The 18,717-nt window shown below is 39.0% G+C and overlaps 2 protein-coding genes and 1 long non-coding RNA gene across 6 annotated transcripts in view; 2 read left to right on the top strand and 1 right to left on the bottom strand.

Moving 5' to 3' along the window:
* Positions 1-2,490, top strand: part of SYNCRIP (synaptotagmin binding cytoplasmic RNA interacting protein) — a 26,975-nt gene extending 24,485 nt beyond the window's left edge. For both annotated transcript variants that reach the window (XM_085299230.1, XM_085299229.1), the window contains exon 11: positions 1-2,490. This exon is cut by the window's left edge. The gene's annotated coding sequence lies outside the window, so the exon portion shown is untranslated.
* Positions 2,491-6,152: 3,662 nt separating this feature from the next.
* LOC146599097 (uncharacterized) lies at positions 6,153-17,524 on the bottom strand. The gene is made up of 3 exons (XR_014895111.1): positions 17,430-17,524; positions 7,511-7,902; positions 6,153-6,361 (listed from the first exon to the last, which is right to left on the bottom strand). It is a non-coding gene; the product is annotated as an uncharacterized LOC146599097 (long non-coding RNA).
* A 67-nt stretch (positions 17,525-17,591) lies between these two features.
* Positions 17,592-18,717, top strand: part of SNX14 (sorting nexin 14) — a 60,200-nt gene continuing 59,074 nt past the window's right edge. For 2 of the 3 annotated variants that reach the window (XM_085299227.1, XM_085299226.1), the window contains exons 1-2: positions 17,689-17,848; positions 18,395-18,515. In XM_085299227.1, the coding sequence (XP_085155353.1) occupies positions 17,709-17,848; positions 18,395-18,515 (261 nt within the window). In that variant the 5' untranslated portion in view covers positions 17,689-17,708. Of the gene's footprint in view, positions 17,849-18,394; positions 18,516-18,717 lie in introns of all 3 variants that reach the window. The other variant, XM_085299225.1, reaches the window with a different exon arrangement.

The raw sequence follows: 18,717 nt of genomic DNA, 5'->3' as shown, positions 1-18,717 counted from the left end.
CATCATAACAGGCCTTGCTTTTGTCGTATTTTGTGGCTGAAAAAGCAGCCTTGCTTCTTCAGATATTGTAGTTATTTGGATGTATAATAGTTTAGCAAGATGTTACTTTTGTAAGACATCAGATGTTCAAAAAAGTGCATCAGCAACTTGTACTAAATACTGCAGTGTCCCTTTATAAAAGGTCAGACTAAAACTGACAACTGTACAGTGAAGCCTGACATTTGGATATTTTGAAGTTTTTCATAAATCATAGAATAGTATATGGCTGTAGTTTAGCTTTTTAGGTAAAAGGTATGTTTTCATTAGTGCATTTCTTATTGCTGATCACTGTAAAAACATGTCGATCAGCTTTCCATTTCTCTTACGCAGATCATGATAACCTGTAGAGTAGAGTAGAGTACAATCATTTGTGCTATGTTTTTAATTTTCTAAAGCACCTTGATGACAGTGAGTGTTCAGTGGTGAAGCATCCTCTATTGAACCACCCTTAAAAAACAAAAAAACAAAAAAAAAACTTGCCAAGTCCAACTTCATATAGGTAAAAGATAGATAAAATTATGACTTGCTTTGGACTTGGCATAAAGAGCTTCCCTTAATCCCCTCCCCAAAGGGATACTGCAGTTATACTACATACCCATAGGCACCACAATGAAAATTGAAGCTTATACCTAACTAAGGTTTTATACACACCAGTTCCCCCAGTAAATGCAAATTTTAACAAAATTAGACATGTCATATGTTGAAAATGCTCATGGCAAACAATCATTTTGCATTCCTGCAAATAAAATTGTTTTATACTGTAAGCTGGAGGCGAGTGTAACTTATTTTTGTAATAAAGTTTTTATTTTTTTTATGTGTCATTAATATAAATGTGTGTTAGTACAGAGATCTTCTGGTTAAAAACTTAGAATCGCACACATTTCAGTATGTTTACTTGTATTTACATAATTTTTAGACTAGTGGTTGCCAATAGCCTGTATGTTTCACATTAATGATTTTTTTTTTTTTTTTTTTTTTTTTTTTTTCTTAATAAACCATTTTTGTTTGTTTTATGTCAATTACTGGGATAGCTGGGACATGAAGTGTAATTTAAAATTGTCAAGTATTCATTGGAATATGTAAATGTGCCTTGCCAGTTTTGAACTTTAGACAAAGTAAGTGAATGATGGTGAAATGAGTAGTCAATGCTTAAGAGCCATTTGCTACTACAGTATCATATACTGCCCTTGCTAAAGAAAAATACCTTTTTCCTCAATTTTGAGCATAAAAATATACAGTTGCATTAACTTCTGAATTTTAAAATATAGTGATAGGATATTAGGCTTATGGAAAGTGGGTTTGCTAATTGTAGCCTTAAGTATAATTTTGAATTTCAATGTAATCCTTGGTGCTGGCATTCCCAGTGTCAAGGAGTTTAAATGCTCCCTTCAAAGAGGTTGCCATGCCTACTTGGCACTTTTACTGTCATACGGTTTTATAAGGAACACTGTCAAGGTGTGTAAACCAATTTTGAACTTGTTATAAAAAAAGGAAAAATGAAATAACTGGGGGCCATAGGAGAGGGGAAGTCCTCAGATTTCTTATTCTTGAAATCTCCCCATTGCTTAAAAATATAAAATGCTTGTGGGATCACAAGTGCTAGCGACCGGTTATTAGCCTGGAAATTGGGGGACAAGATGGGGGGAGGGGAATGTATGGAATTACAGCAGTTGATGGAAGTGCATAAAAACATTGATATTAAAGTAATAAATGTGTTGAAATTGTGGATAATATCCTTAATTTCAGCTCTGTTAAAAAAAAAATGGGGGACTTAAGGAGAAATGTCAGAATTGACAGGAAACTGTTTTTTATGCATTGCAAGCAATGGTGAGTGAGCAAAATACCAAGATCTTGACAGTGTTCCCTCTAATTATGAACTCAAGCCATTATAACTTTTAAAATTAAATATGATTTGCACTGTTCTGATATTGGTGCAGTTTTTTAGCAAAATGATCAGATAAAGAAATTGCATGTGGTGATTAATGTTGTGGGAGGAAAGAAATCAAAAAGTTACTTTCAAAGCTTTAAATTTGGTTTTGTAAAGAAAAACTTCAATATTAAGTATGAAAATATTGATGAGAATGGGCARGTGCATATATACAACATCAGTTTGGTTGCACTGGGTGTTGGTAAACTTGAAATGTTTTACAGCAATAATGCATCTCTTATGGAGTGCTTTGGTGACAAATGAACATATAATGCACAAAACTTTTGGCATGTTGAAGGGAAGTGATGACTAAATGTATTACGCTGCCTGTGATTATTTGCATAGTAGGTTTTCTCTGCTGACATACCTGCAAAGGATTGAGTGTAAGCTAGCGCATAATTTCACATTGGTTTGTAATGCATTCCTAAATTAGAAGCTAGTTGAATTTAATAAGAAATTGGGAACTTATGCTGCTTAACACTTCTGGTTTATAAACACTCCAATACACAGTTTTTTAAATTATACTTTCGTTTTAACATTCATTTTTGTTGCTTAATGGGATTTCATATAGGACATACAACTTGGGGGGGGAGTTGTTTGTTTGTTTTTTAAAAGATAGGCATTGTTATGACCCAAAGTTTAAGTCTTTGGTTTTAGTTTTTGGAGGAAGGCTATTATAGGTTTATTAAGACCAAATTTTGAATTTGTGCATCATGCAAATCTTAATCTAAGTACTGTCCTAAAATCTAAAATAAGGAGTAGTTGTTCTTGGCAGAGATAGGAGTATGATACAATCTAAAATAAACTGAGCTTCCTCTGAAGGTAGTATTCCAAACTTAGTATTTCAGGATATAAATGTTACTTATGGCTGCAACTGCTTTCCCTTTGTGCCTTTGATAATTCTTACAGAAACTTTGTATGTTCAGCCTGGCAGTTCTGTTGGTGCTTCCGTAAATCAGTGAGGGGATAAACACATTCTAACGTTTTTTAAATAGCATGCACTCAGGTTGATATATTCCACGAAACAGGAGCGTTATTCTCTCACTTGCATTAGTGAGAACTTAGTGGAAATTTTTAATTGTTTAAAATGGAGTAGCAAGTATTGGAAGTAGGTAATAAGGAGGATGAATAAACTCTACATTATAGTATTCTGAGAATTGAAATCAGCTAAGCTGGAGCTTGAGTCTGTTCACAGCTTGAAGCTTGTGAATCCTGACTTTGGCAGTTAGTTGGATTCAATAGTCTGCCTTCATCGAGTGTCTTGCTGAATTGACTTCAGTGCCACTGCATCATGTCCTTTTGCTGGGAATAGCTGTTTGTGTTAATTGAGTAGCGGGAGTACCAGCTTGTACTTYGTCACTAAGGCTTTTTGTCAGTTAAAAATGAAATGTAGTAATAGGTGAGAAGGTCTAGCTTAAGATTTCTTGATTCCTAGAATGAGTAGTGGGGGGAGGATAAGTTATTAATTACTACTTTACAGCATTGTAATGCATACAAACACAAAGCTTCCTAGAAACATATTAGACTACTTTCTAGGAGACCGATTTTTTGCACAGTTGTCTGACCACAACTGTACAAGTGTTGAATTATCCTTTTCTTAAAAATTGTACAGGATGAAGGAGTCTTTTTTGCTGCTTTACCTTTATTGTTACAGTAGATACGTATGTTGAACAGTGCCAGGAGATTTGTTAGCTTGCTTGGAATTTGGAGAGKGGTGATGATCTCATGTAATGATTCCTTTCTCTTGCCAAGAGATGAATGGTTAGTGGACTTACCCTGTTTTAAAATGGCCAGTTCTTGAGTGGATGCTGCRTTGCTGAACTCTTCTGGGAACATTTGGTTACATTCACTATTTAAAGCTATCTCTGTGAAAGCTTCTTTAGACTGTCAGATTTCTAGGTATATAGCAAAAGCCTTACTCCTCCCCTCCCCCCTAAAAAAAAACCCACAAACTGAAATAACATCTGTGATGGTGTAGAAATCATGGTAATACTAGGTAGGTAGGTAAGTACAACTTGAGTATTTGTAGAGTTAAACTGTTGTTCTGTCCCAAGATATATTGCGGTTCCAAGGATTGTTTCATTCCTGTATGCTCATAAAACTTACTATCTGCTCCAAAACCAATACTCATTTTCTGATAGTCATTCAGGTAAAACCAACAGCATTAGAAATCAGGATTGCCTCTATTTGCAGAGTTAATGTGACATACTGTTGCCCACAAATATTCCTGTATCTAAGAAAAAGAGAACTGGGGACAAAATCCTAGTATGAGCTCACCAGTTGCCTGCAGTATGAAAATAATTTAATGTGATCATTGTCTCAGCTTCCTTGCATTTTCATCAGATTTCTGTTATATGCCTCAATTTTGATATTCCAGTACTGTTTAATTTGTGATCTATTATGCCCTCCACCTTTATTTATGAGCCAGAATACTTAGCTTCATTTGTTTTGTCTCAAAGTCCCCAACTAAAACAGCCCTCAATTCTTTATTGTATAATTTTTTTTCTCATTTAAATTTTTTCTAGTTTCGATCACTAGCACGAAGACGACCAAACCTTGAATCCTACTGCTTATTTTCCTTGCATTAAGAAAGTTAGAAGGTGCTTCTTAGTTTTAATACATAGCCAGTAAAATTGCCTATGCCATTTGACTGTGGAGAAGATGACTGTAAGTAAAAATAGACATTCTAGTACACAAATGACTTGCAGTGTCTAAAATCCAACTTCAGTATCCTGTTTAATTGGCTCTTCACATGCAGCTGTGAGAAAAATTAGCAAGGTTGTAGGTTTTTAAATCTTCAATTTCTTTGTGTCTACTTCAGCKTGAAGTGAACTGAATGTAATCTGATACTGTTTAATCTGTTTGGTACTTTTTTTTTAATGCTTCATAGATACTTAGTTGATATTTTATTTTATTTTGATGGCAGAATAGCAATCATAGTAATTAAAGGGATTACACAGTCATTGGAAGAGTGAGGACCTGGATGATAATCAGGTACTCAATTTCTGGTTCCAATTGGAGCATTTCTAGTATTGTACTACTATGTCAAATAACATTTTTGAAATCCCTCCCCCCCCCCCGCCCTTTAGTGGTGTGAAGAATGCACCTAATTTCTGACAGTAGATGTAGCCTATATAATCTATAAGATTTCAACAAAAGCTATTTCATAAATACCCTATTAGTATATTAGCAGTTTTATTTTTCTCTCTGTGTCATTTAGCATACTTTATGGTTACAAGTTTGAACATAGCTGTCAGTGAAGCTGTGTATTACAAAACATCTGTGAGAGCTGGTTCCCCCAAAAAATGAATTCCTCTTTTCATAATGTAGATGCATCACTATTGGAAAGTGATTTTAATCTGTAGTACTACTGCATTTAAGTTACTGTATAGAAGTACCCTCTCCCTGCATGTACTGAAGTGGCTACTAAAGGACCTTTCCTGTTTTAAATCCTGGCCAAAGGCATTCATCAAGTAGTGCAAGGAAATGTGATTTTGCCAGTGCAAATGGCTTTTTTTAAGGGGCTAATCTGTTTCTGCATTCACTGTTGTCATCAGAATTTTTGTATTTTGTATATATACTTAAGTTGGTGTTTTAGCAGAAGACAGCAGTGATTTTTCACAAGAAGTTTGTGATTACAACCGTGCTTGTTAGTTAACTAACATTGACTTAACAGGCAGTGTTACTATTAACAAATTTCTGTAAAAGTGTAGGTGGCTTATTACTTTTAAGTAGTGTGATATTTAAAAGCTACTCTGGAGAAAACCATAGCATGTACATTTCTTCAAACTTTGCAAAATTTGCCAGTGAAAAAGTGTGTTGCAGATTTTATGGTAACGGAGGACTGGACTTGAATATAAAGGTGAACTGGTACAGCTTGTCTCAGAAAATACCGAAGATATCATAAGCTTTAGGTAGTTTTAAGCTTTAGCAATATAAAGAAAACGGGCTTAATGTAGCTAATATGTGCTGCTTTGTTCCATTAAGTTTTAATAAAGTTAGCGCAGAATAACTCTGAGAAACTTGGAAAACAGTTCCAATATACGGTTAACTTCAGTGAGACAATTCTCTGGTTAAAGTTGGGCAGAATCTGAAAGGTCTTAAATTTATTTGATTTAAAAAATGTGTTACTTATTTTGTGTGGTTTGCCACCTGGTTTTGCAAAGAAGTAATCTTAGTTTGGGAATCGTGTAATAAATGATAACCTTGCATTTTTTTAAATGGCATACAAATCTGAAGATCATCTGGCTATATATATACATATATATATTTTTTTGATGTTCTGAGTGATTCAGGTGATCATTTCTACCCAAGAAAAGAATACTCGCAAAGCATTGACTCGTCACTGAACTTCAGACTTGATTGTTGCTTCTTTCTGAGGTAGTCAGTCTTTTCCTAGATTGAAAAATTAGTACATTCTTTTAGGAAGTGTAGAGTTTTGTTTTTTACATAGCAGTAGGTAAACTTTCACAGTTCATTGSAAGTCTAACATTCCCTAAGAGCGCTAATTTCATTGAGGATTGAGGGATAGGAGAAGAGAGACTTGTTCACAAGACATTGCTTACTAAGCTTTGGAAAAGTGAAGAGTCTCTGTAAATGCACTTGGAGGTGCATTAAGGTGTATTTGTCACACGGATACAGATTGCATTGTGAGAGATCAGATGGTGGTCACAACGTTGGCAAGATTAGCTCTAACTACTTTCAGCTCTGGCTTATGCAAAACCAGCTGATTGCATCCTGAAGTATGTTCAAGTGCTTATGTAATTTCAGTGTGGAGTTAGTAAATAGCTGGGGGAGTAACTGATAAGGGTCGATGATGATCAGCTCCTGCTTTGTATTGCTTAGAAAAAACAGTAGATAGTTTATCATAAAGTGTTTTAAGCATCTGTTAGATTTCTAAATTCCTTTGAATCAACATGTTTCTACTACAGTGCTCTAAAGTATTCACATAGAGATTTGTAATTAAGTAAAGTAATTGGATGTGGTAATCCTCATACTAGAGAAAAAGGACATCAACATGAAGATGAAGCATCAGGTAATGTTCCTGTTCAAATTGTGTGTGCAGTTTAAGATAGAACCATTAGCTTAGCAACCATGGTTTTAAGATAAGATGACTGGGTGAGGTTAGAGCCCAGTAAGTAGCATATTTTAGAGATTCATGTGGTAGTGCTTTTGTTCTATGAAGAAAGATAACATGCCATTATCTCAGCCTATCTTAGAATTCTTCTATCCAGTACAAATGCATGTACGGGGGAAGAGAGGAACCAAAATAAAAACTCATCTCTAAAGGGAGTATAGGAGAGGACTTAAACGTGTCCCTTTCCAAGGACATGTGGCTTAAATGGATGGTATGTGTTCTATGCCATCCGTCCCTGTTGACTCCAGAATGTCTTGAATTCTTGGATATGGGACAAAGGAGATTAATGTGTCTGGGGAGTGCCAGTAACTGTCAGGTAACACCTTTTTTTTTCTTTTTTAATAATGTGGATTTTGTTTGCTTTTTAGAGAGTGCTTCTAAGCAGAATCTAATGCATCATAGCTTACCTGAAAGAATTCCTGAATAGCTGAATCAGTATTAGATAATCATCATGATATTTATCCATAATGGTAAAATACATGCAAAAATGTAAATAGAATTGCAGACTGGGACATTTGTAATGTTGCTGGTCTCCTGCGGGCGTGTGCACTATAATGGGTCTCAGTTGATAACTTCAGATCAAGTCTTGACACAATTGACTATCCAGTGTGATCATCTCTAGAGACAACTGAACTTCTACCCCTCAGCCATATGTAAAAATTGATGTAGAGAGATCCTAGGTTTCCCAAATGAAGTAAAATCGTGCACGATGTCCAAAAAAACTTACTTCAGAATAATTTTAAAAAGAATACAGACTTGTAATCTTGACTCATATACCTTGAAGGAGCACAAAATGTCCCTGTGAAAAACAAAACATAAAAGATACCTGTGAATACCTTGGGGTTTTTTGGTTTGTTTTGAAGCAGTGATGGCAACCAGGAAGATTTCCCCTCAGAGGAATTCTGGATGAAAAYATTGTCTTGTATATAAAAAATTGACTTAGAATGAATAGAATCTCAAATATTCCCTACTTGGGGAAGCTTGATGGGAAACATATCCTTGTCTGCCCTGTGGAAAAACTTAAGGTGGTAGAAAAATCAGAAAGATAAATCATCTACCTGGGGGCACAGGGTGACTATTAGTTGTACCTTAATCTTCTGGCAAGATCTTTATGGGTTAAGGTTAAAGGTAAAATAGCCAAAGAAACAACTTTCTCAGCAGACCGCAAAGTGGAATAACTTCATTTACCTGTCTTAAAGCTTGGTGGAATTTTTCCTGCCAAAATCTGGTATACTGTAACCAAGGCACTATCTAACAGCCAGAGTGTGATGTGAAAGGAACTGTCAGGTGATGGATCTTCCCCAGATTCAAACATCAAGTCAAGAGCAGAKGCAGGGTCCTTGGATTTCATGTTAAATGGTAAGAAAATTCCGTCCTGGCTGCCATAGTCATGAAGACCACTTTATCTTACTGGAAAGTTCAGAAGAAAGKCAGGCAGGAGAAACACACCCAAGAGAACTAAGGAAGTCTTCAATAAAATGTCTCTGAAAGGAAGGTGGTTTCAAATATGACAAAGTAGAAAACTAGATAAGAAAACTATTACTCTGCCTTAGTACTGCTATTTCAAACGTCCTGTTCTGGGAGATGAGTGAAATCCTATAGTCCAATTTGTAAATCTGCTATTTGGAAGTGATACAGTCCAATACCTTCAGCTCCAGGGAGGCAGGAGAGTCTTGAATATCTGAAGTAGAGGCTCCAAAAACTGAAGGCTTTTCAATACACATGAGGAGTTTCTTCCATCTCATCACTACAAAAATGCATTTGCCATTCACTGCCCTTTTAATCCCTTAATGGATGGGCAAAAGTAGAACAATGACAAAGTACTGAGAAGTCTGTTTTTAATAGGGCCTGACAGTATATCCTAACTGAGYGAGGGAATGCAGTATTCTTAGGTAAGCTGCATACAAAGTCTTGATTTGAACATTTCTTTAATCCAGGGAACCAAATGACAGACTAGTTGGGTGTCTCACTTAAGAAGCTGAGTGAACTCAGCAGTCTCTTTCCAGCCAGGAACTGGCAGGACTGGGTCTGTAAAAGGTAGGCTCTTGCTGATTCCAATTCAGGATAGTCCCAAAGAGCTCATTAATACAACAGGATCAGATATGTTTGTGCTGAAATCCACGGAGTCTAGTTAAAGGACTCTGTAATAGTTGTTTCTTCCTGGAGAAATGTATCATACAAACCCAGCATCCTGAGAGAGAAGTGGCCTGTCATTCCTTTCTCAGGCTTGTGCCAAGACTTTTTCATAAAAGACTTGATGGGATGGGTATATATACCCCAAATAAGATGTATTTGGAACTGGAGGTGGTCTTCACATATTCAGAAATGAAGGTACTTGTAATGATCAGTGCATGCTTGGAAAAAGATGTCTAAAAGGCATCTCAAGATACAGGAAACAATGTCTTGAGTTATTACGAGTATGAAGATTGCCATACTTCATTGTCTGAAGAAAGATGTTCGGTTTCCTCAAGTCTAGGATAGAACTTGTTATTTTTTTCATAACAGGAGGTACACTTACTGAAACAAAAGTGACTTTGTTCYAAGACTCTCAGATGCAAAAACCTGTATCAGGTGAAAAGGTGGGAGAAGGTTGAAAAAGGAAGGCTGCCTGGAATCTGGTAATGCAGAAAATCAGATGACAAATTGATCTGGAATGCATCTGCCAAATTTCAGTTTGGCAGGATAATCTTTCCTTATTGAGATAAACCATGATCAAAAATAAATAAGGTTTCATGCATCCTGTGTGCCAATGAACAAGACAAAGATGGTTGGTTTCACAGACAGCTTTCAGTGGGGGAAAAGTTGCTATTTTCTCTGCAGGTGAGCACGGTGCATGATGACCAGCATCTCTGAAGCCTCAGTGGGAGATGGGAATGTTGCTAACTAGAAGTAAAGGGGAGTGAGGATCAGTGGAGACTGCTGCGTGTACTGAATTCTTGGTGAAACTCAGGTGAGCAATTTTGAACTAAGACATCTTGAACCCAGTGCACTAATTTCATGTCTTTCCTCCACTGCCAGAGCAGCTTCTCCAGATAATCCTTGGCTTCTGTTTCGCTCCTTTCTCTGTGCTGGCTTTTAATTATTGCCCAGGGCCTTCAGGGAAGGAGAAGAGAGAAATTAACGCAGAGCTACCTTGACTAATCCTCCCGATGTAATGAACAAACAAAGGAGAAGATAAAGAGCAGGGAGAAGAGCTGCGCCCTGATCCCCACCATTGTGATCCAGGAGAATCCCTAAAGGCACGGGCTTTCCAGAATGAGACGGAGTGGTATTCCAAGTTTTCTGACTAGAATATATTCCAGAACTACAGTGGATGAAGACAATATGCCACAGGATGGCAGTAGGATAGCACTTGAGCCTTTAGTTTGGTAATGATCAGTGGACTCTTACTAGACAAATAGTGGTTACAAGGCCCCTATATGATATTAAAGCATCCCTTCTCCATTCTGATAGCATTTCTTCTGATGCAAAATACACTTTCTCAAGTGAAAAATGTTTTTTCTTACATCTGAACTGCTTGCAGCTCAACTTCAGGTATATCTTAGACCTCTTAGCTCCTAACTCCATATAGAGAATTATCTTAGATGCATCTGTTGAAATTCAAAGAACTCAGACTTCACTTAGAACTCCTGGAGAGGGAAAAGGTCAGAAACTGGACACCTCAGACTTTGGTGTTAGACTGGAGGACTTCTTAGGCAGACTGAAGTCAGCTTCTTAAGTAAAACAATGTCATTTCTTGAGGTTTGTTATGAAAGATGCTAAGCTGATTTTAATATTAAAATGCCAATTCATTAGGCTTTATTTCAAAAAGTTTACGCATCTATTAGAGAGATAAAACTGCATGCCTAGCATTTAAAACAGGTTCCCGTGTACTTGAGTAAAACAACAAAGAAGCCAGGTAGCTCATACAGCAGCACATCATTCAGTTACTTTCTAAATCAATTCTGATTTGCTTCAAAATAATATTGAATGTTAATAATAATCCCTCATATAATCTCATATCTTAAAAGCTCCAATGTCTTTCCCAGTTTCTTAAGTAGGTGAAGTAGTATATGTAATATATCATGGTACCACTTTTCTGTTAAATATACCARTGGTTTTGTCTGCGGTACCTTTTGGAACTTACGTAGCAGAGAACAGATTACACTGATCAGCTACATCAGCTCATCAACTGTAAAGAAGCCTGGCCTTGCAGAGCTTGATACTGAGCCCCACTTTTTAAATTCTCTGACTAAAGCTGCCATACTCTTCTTATTGTGGAGCTTTATTATAAGATGTGCTCTCAAGTTTCCCCACAAAGTAAGTAACACCAAGTTGCCCATGTCCTTCAAAAAGTGTCAAAATTCATCGCCATAAGGAATAACCCTCAGTTCAGGCTCTCTCATAGCAAGACTTTGTCTATGACCCGAAGTCATTATTTTGCTGTTTTCAGGTATTCCGTGATTTTGCCAGGAAAACTTAACATTGATGTCCCATTTTTTTTGTTTTGTTTTGTTTTTTAATCTTCTCTTTAACTGTTCTTTTTTTTTCCTGTACAACATTTAAATGCAGGAAAATGTCAAATTTCTAGCTTACATCTTCAATCAACAAATAGTAAGCAAAACAGTACCTGTTAATACAGCTGGTTCTGTAACAATTTATGTGAAATGTCTGAAAAACTTAACTGACATAAATAATTTTCTGAGGGTGATAATTAATTATGTTTTAATTTTTACCCTATACTGCTTCTAAATACTTCATGTTGTCTGAGAAACTGATTGTTCAAACCAAAAATATCTCTGTGGAATTCTGACCTGATGACACAGACATGCAAGGCATTTAGAGTTGTATCTACAGAAGCTAAAGTAATGGGTGTCAGGGTACCAGCTAGTCAGTTCCCATAATAAACATATGCATCACTACACCTGGGTTTACATGATCAGTATCATTAGATTTGACAGTATTAGCAGAGAACTTGCTGTGGTATAAGCTGGCTTACAATAGCAACTGTTAGTTGTACTTGTTCCTTTTTTCCCACTTTTGACAAGTACTGCATATCGATTAGAACTTCCTGACTACTTGAATGTTTCCATTCAGGGGAATTCTTTCTTCGCTGAGGCCCAAAAAAAAATTTAAAGAAAAACTTAAGAAGTCACCAGTGCTACTAATATATAGCATTTCATGTGCTATTTTGTTGAACAGTTTTGTTCCCTTTGCTGCAGTCCCCTTCTATCCTCTGTTTTCTGGTGGTGTGGTAGAGTAGAGCTGGAAGAGGACAAAGAGCAAAGATGGGCAAAGGTACAGAAGTACTCCCATGGGAGGAACAATTAACTATAGCAAGAATCTTCATTTGGGAAAACACAGCTCAGATGGACAAAATGGTCTAATTAAAATCATAAGCAGCAATGGTGCTAAGTAGGGAATGATTTTTCACCGTCTTTTTAATGCAAAAAGATGCATTAATACTAAATGAAACAGACACAATGTTCAAAGAACTATATTCACTCATGCAATGTATTTAAGCAATAGAACTCCTTTCTGCATGATTTTTATGGACATTAAATGCTCATAGCTATTCAAAAAGCAACTTGCAATTCAGGAAAAACACCTCATTTCCTCAGGATACTTCCAAGCAACGAATCAGAGAATGTGTCTCCTGTATCAATTAGTGCCTCCCCTTATTTTCCCTTGATGTTCTTTTATTTTGCAGGCTCTRTATTTCCCATAGTCTGTAAACCATCTTTTCCTTCTACGCTTATCCTACAGCTGTCCCCTTGGTGCCCTTCTGCTTTAATGTTCTACAAACTGCCATCTACCACAGGACAGACTACTTATTTTGATCTCTAATATTTTAATTCTCATAATTTAGTCTATTAATAAAGTATCCAGAATAATCCTTTCCATATAATAATTGGAGAAAATTTGGTATATACTAGTATTGCTATGAACCTTTTTGTTTTCTTCTTTAGGAGTTAAGAGTTTCTCAAGGAAAAACTACCTCTAGCACATGGCCATTTTTTCTTCTTCCTGGTGTAAGTTTTTTCCAAATGGATTGTGCTTGTCCTGCTGAAATTCTGACCTGCTCAGTATTTCCTCAGTGTCCTTGCTTCTCTCTGCTTTCCCCAGCATCAGTCTGGATGGGCACAGTAAACTGACCCTCTGGAGATTCTCTTGCTTTCCATGAGTTCTTTCATTCAAATACTTTTACCAGAAGAGTCTCCTTGCCTTTTTCTCCCTTCAAATTTTGATTCTGCCAGATGCCAGTCAGTCATTTCATGACTTAGCTTTTAGCTATGCGGCCTGCTAGGTAGTCTCAGGTCATCTAATTCAATTGCACTTTACAGACTCTTTAGGAAGCTACTGATGAATTTTGGGTGGCCTATTGCGATTGAGACCCTTTAGCTCCCTTCCTCCCTCCCCCAACTTCAATTGCCCACTGAATCTCTTTCTAAAAAAGGAAGTTTCAACCTCTGCAATTTCAGTAGCTTGCAATTCTTTTTTCCCCCTAATTATGGAGAGCGTGTGTAGGTCRTGGGGGTTTTTTAGTTTGGTTTGTTTTTTTTATTGTTTAACAACTTCCCCTTTCCTTACAGCCATTATACTCTTTACTCTTCTTGAACAGCTGAACTACGTCTTCCATCCTTCCCTGTCCCCCCCKTCTTTTAAAGAGCAATTTGTGTGATATTTCATCCAGGAACCCAAAGTCTCTGTTGCGGTATCCAGCAGGTACATTTGGCCCCAGGTTATCCTTTCCTCATGCAATGGGCTTTATTCTTACACCACTGTTGCTCAACATATGGTCCATAACCTGGTGGTTAATGGATACCAAATTTAAGAACCTAAACCAACCAATGGCAGCATGTTTCCATAAAACTGACACAGTCCACATCAGTGTGGGTGGTGCAAAGAACAGACATGATTTGGAACTAGCTCCCAAATGCTATTTACCTCGGAGTATTAGCAGACTATTAACTCATTAACCGAGAGAAATGAACATGACCGCATTTGTAACAGTAAAACTAGCATTTTGTTTACTTGCATGCTAATCACTATCGTCCTACACAAACCAACAAACAGAAATATATATAAAGTGGTCAACTGGTATTTTCCCCAAAAGTCTGTCTGCTCTTCCAATACAGAATGGTCAACAAGTACTATTAAATATAAAATTTTACCTCACGTTTTTTGAACAGACTTTAACTCCCTGAATTTGCAGGATGAAATCAGTAACTACACTGTATAAGTTTTTAACTGATAAGTTAAGCCGAAGGTATCTAATGCTTAATTTTCTTGGCATCTGAATCACTAAATTGTGTCTTTTTTAAATTTAAGTTCAGGTATCTGCTAAATAGTTGTTTAAAATTAACTTAAAATTTGCTGCTAAATATTTGTAGTTAAARCAATTTGAATATGACATTTAAAATTCTGGAAGAGGCAGAAATGATCAAGTAATTGTGGGGAATGATGTACAAAAGAATTCCTCGTTAGGAAAATATAAAAGATTGCACCGTATGTGTTAGCCTAGACAACTGTATCCTTAAGAAACATGAATATGTAAGGCTTTGAACAGGAGACATTATGGACAATGACTAATTTTTGAGCTACTGGTGAGCAAAAGYAGTCCTGCAAAGGCAAGCAGCCTATGAGAATCTGTGCATTACAGTTCATTGCCTGATTTATTAAACAAAACAAATGAGTTTCTGTAAGCTTAAGCAAACTCAGCTTTGATGTATAGCATTTTAGCCTTAATTTATATTATTCAGCCAACAAATGTAACTTTTAAGTCATGTTCAAAATGTACAGACGTATTTGTTTCAAATACTAGACACAGTCATCTTTAGTTGCCTTAAAAAAAAATCCAAAATAAAACAATAAAACACTGGTATGATCAGSAAAAGATCCTTTTAGATTTTAAGTATCAAGCCCCCCCTAGCTTTCCAGAATAACTTAGCCCTGTCAGTGTAGCTTCAGAGCCCATCTCCAGATATGCATTTTCCCTCCCAGTTCCCCAGTTAACCAGAGAACGTTTCCAAGAATTTTTGCAAAGACAGACAGACATGCAGTAGCTGGGGAATGGTTAAAGCTCTCATTTCTCCAATAAAGTTCAATTTAATTTTTGGAAGTTTGGTCTTGTATCTCACTTCACGTGGGTTTTTTTTTGTTGTTTTGGAATACAAACCTCAGCCGTATCTTTTAGCCTAGCTGAACCATCTGAGTAGTCATAGAAGGAAGAGTTACAGAGGGAGATCTGCAATGCTAACATGCTGTCTCTGTGGCAGAGAAGTATGGGATAAAGTAGGTTTTGTGTTGTGTCTGGCCAGCAGATATATAAACTCTAAGCAACAAGCAGACCAACTGAAAAGCTAGTGTAAGAAAAGCATACAGATCTGCTGAAACAGCTTATGGCTATAAATAATTGTAATTTAGAAGTGGTGGTGAGACGTTTCAAGAAAATTTGATTTAATGTTATGAAGCTAAAAAATTCCAGTTGTGTAATGAACAGTGAAATGCAGAAATCTTCCACCGTAGGGTACCCCCTCCCTGTTATAAATTCATACTTATCACTAGAGAATTGACTTTGTGACCTGGCAAAAATCAAACAACTTTTCAGATGATAAGGTATTATTACTGCAAAATTGAATGCGAACAATTTAAGGTAAAGATGCAGTTTAAAGCAACTTTACCTAGTGTCCCTTACCAAGGACACAAACAGAAGCAAARGTTTGACTTGTATTCCTGCCTGCTACTGGTTTACTGTGCAAGTAATTTCCTATGATGGTTTGACAGATAAGATGATGGTGTGATATCTTTAGGAAATATTTTTAAAATTGGATTTTTTTTTTAAAAAAAAAGCTATTCCTTATTAAATTATAGCAAAATAAATGACAATATCACAATAAAGCTAAGGATAAAGTTAGAAAGTAGTAAATAGCATGTGTTCTGAAGAAAATTAACTTCCTCTGGATAAAGACTGTACAGAAATTTGCACTTTATATACAGCTTATTTTTGTAATAGAAAACACAAGGAACRACATGAAGTAACACTGTGCAGAGACTCTTTAAAGAAACTCAATCCTACCCTGGGCTTTTGCCAAGCTCTCCGAGAAAGGTCAACATACTGAAGTCAAACCATAGCAGTCACCTGCTCTAGAGGTCAAGGGAAGTGTTGCATACTATGATAAACATGAGAGAAGTGTCTCAATGCTACTTTTGGCTTTAATTTTCTAAATACTCTAAGCAGGAGCATTCTATGTGCACTTACATATCCTTTGCCCAAGTATGCCTGTGTGGGACTAGTGGAAATGAATGTAGAAATCAACATCAACTTCTTGAGGCAACTTAAATAGAAGCAGTCGGTTCTAGCTGAACTGGTTTCTCTTATATCTGCAACTCAGAAGTTCCCATCTCTAAATAATATTTCCCAGAACAAGTTGTTTAAGAGCTTTTATTTTGCACTCTGAACTAATCTTCCCACAACCATAGTGCCATATTAACATAACTTTGAGCTTCTAAACACAGACTTGCTGAAAGCATTCAAGCAATCTGAAAGCTCATGACTGGCATTGAATTTGCACGCTTTTTCATTTAAGTGAACTTGGCTTTAAATCCTCACTTGCAATAAACTACCTTCTAGACATTAATCTTGGATGAGTCTTAAATTAGTCTGTATGCACCCAGATTCTCAAGAAGATCTACTTCTCCTGTTCCTTTTCTTTACGCATAGTTACTAGGGTTTTGAAGATACTTACACCATTTCAGTATCCCAATTACTGAATGATTTAGTTCAGTCATCATCTAATACAGCGCATTTTAATCACTGCTCAGAGCCAGGCCCTGTTGTGCAGAACCTAAGTATTTATGTAAGCACTCTGTCATCAGAGATCTTCTATTTACAGGGCTCAGGACAGTATGTTACACAGCAGGGCTTGAAATGCCACCCAAGCACGTCACTGGAGGTTTGCTTGAAGGATCTCGCCGGGCGCCAAGTATTCCCCAAAACGCGGCAGACCTTGCCCCCAGCTTCGGCAAGGCCCCGCGCAGCTCGGTCCTGCTCCGCTCCCCGTCCCCGCTCCGCGGCCGGGCCTGCCCGGCGCGACCCCGCGACCCCGCCGCCCCGAGCCAGCAGCCCGGCGCCGCGGCCCCGGGCAGCGCCGTGCTGGGAAGGGGCCGGTCGCTTCTTCCCCCTCGCTCCCTTCCCCGTCCCGGGGCCCGCGGCTGCCGCCGTCCGCCGCCGCGCGCAGCCGAACCGTTACTGCCGCCGCCGCCCCCACCCCCCGAGCTGGGGCGCGGGAGGGGGCAGGGGCGCCCGGCCCAGGTGCTGAGCGCTGCCTGCGTCCCAGGCCGTACCGTGCTCTTCGCCCGCCGGCGCGGGGCGCCTCGCCCGCCTCCCACCGGCGCCGCCACGTAGGGCTGCCCCCCTCCGACAACATGGCGCCCTCCGGCAGCCCGCCCGCCCGCCTGACGCCAGCGCCCGCGGTCACGTGCCCGCGGTCACGTGCGGCAGGGACCGGAAGCGGCGCGCTCCGGCGTCCGCGTCGCGCCCGCTCTGGCGCTGCCCTCCCAGCGCCGGAGAGGCGGCGGCGGCGCCCTCCGCTCCGCTCCGCTCCGCTCCGCTCCGCTGCGGCCATGGGGTGGGTGCGGGCGGCGCGCGAGCGGCTGCGGCAGCGCGTGCGGGGCGCCGAGGCGCTGCGGGAGACCTGCCGCCAGTACCCGCTCTTCTGCTGCCTCTTCTTGGGGCTGGGCGCCGCCACCCTCCTGCTCAACCGGTAACGGCCGAGCGCGCGCAGGCGGCGGTTGGGCGCCGCGCGCGAGCCCCCGGCGGCAGCGGACCCTGCGCGCGGGGCGGGGCCGGGGCCGGGGGGAGCGCGGGCCTCAGGTCACCGGCGGCAGCGAGCTGAAGAGCCGTAGACGCGGCCGGTCCGGGGCCGACCTCCCCTGCCCGGTGATGGCTGCACCTGCTCAGGCCCTCAGCCGGGGCGGGAGGGCCGGTACGAGGTAACGCGAGCTGGCGCTTCGGCAGGGGGGTGTTGACGGCCGCCTCCGGTTTGCTGGCAGGACTGCTGCACCTCGCCTAGCCGTGGGCGAGACTGCTGTAGATCTGCTCGGGCTTCTCAGTTGCGTGCGGCCGGAATTGAATTCCGTAGCAGGTGCTGGGGAGACACTTAGCTTTAGTCTTTCAAGTAGCTGCTGGTTAAACTACCAATGAAAGAAATGCTGATACTAATATATATTTAAAAGAAAACCTGTAAAGCACCGTGTAATACTGGTATCTTTCCACAAAGTAATATATCTTTTTCCGATTTAATTTTAAGGTATCTTCACATTTTGATGATCTTCTGGTCATTTGTGGCTGGTGTTGTCACATTCTACTGTTCGTTAGGACCGGATTCTCTCTTGCCAAATATTCTTTTCACAATAAAATATAAACCTAAGGTAAATACGCCTGTTTGTGTTTTCATGTGTTAAGTTTTGTAATAATGGATAAGGGTAGTAGTTTTTATCTAATCCTTCTTGCTTTTAAAAATACAGCACAAATACAGTTAATACCCACTTATTAGTGACTATTTTACAGCAAATATACTTGTATGATGATTAAGATCTGGATTTTTCATATATTCATGCAAAGTCCTATCAA

The sequence above is a fragment of the Rhea americana genome, unplaced genomic scaffold, assembly GCF_003343005.1.
Source record: "Rhea americana isolate MKP2758 unplaced genomic scaffold, rheAme1 scaffold_147, whole genome shotgun sequence".
Lineage (NCBI taxonomy): Eukaryota > Metazoa > Chordata > Aves > Rheiformes > Rheidae > Rhea > Rhea americana.
This window is presented reverse-complemented; position numbering and strand designations above follow the sequence as displayed.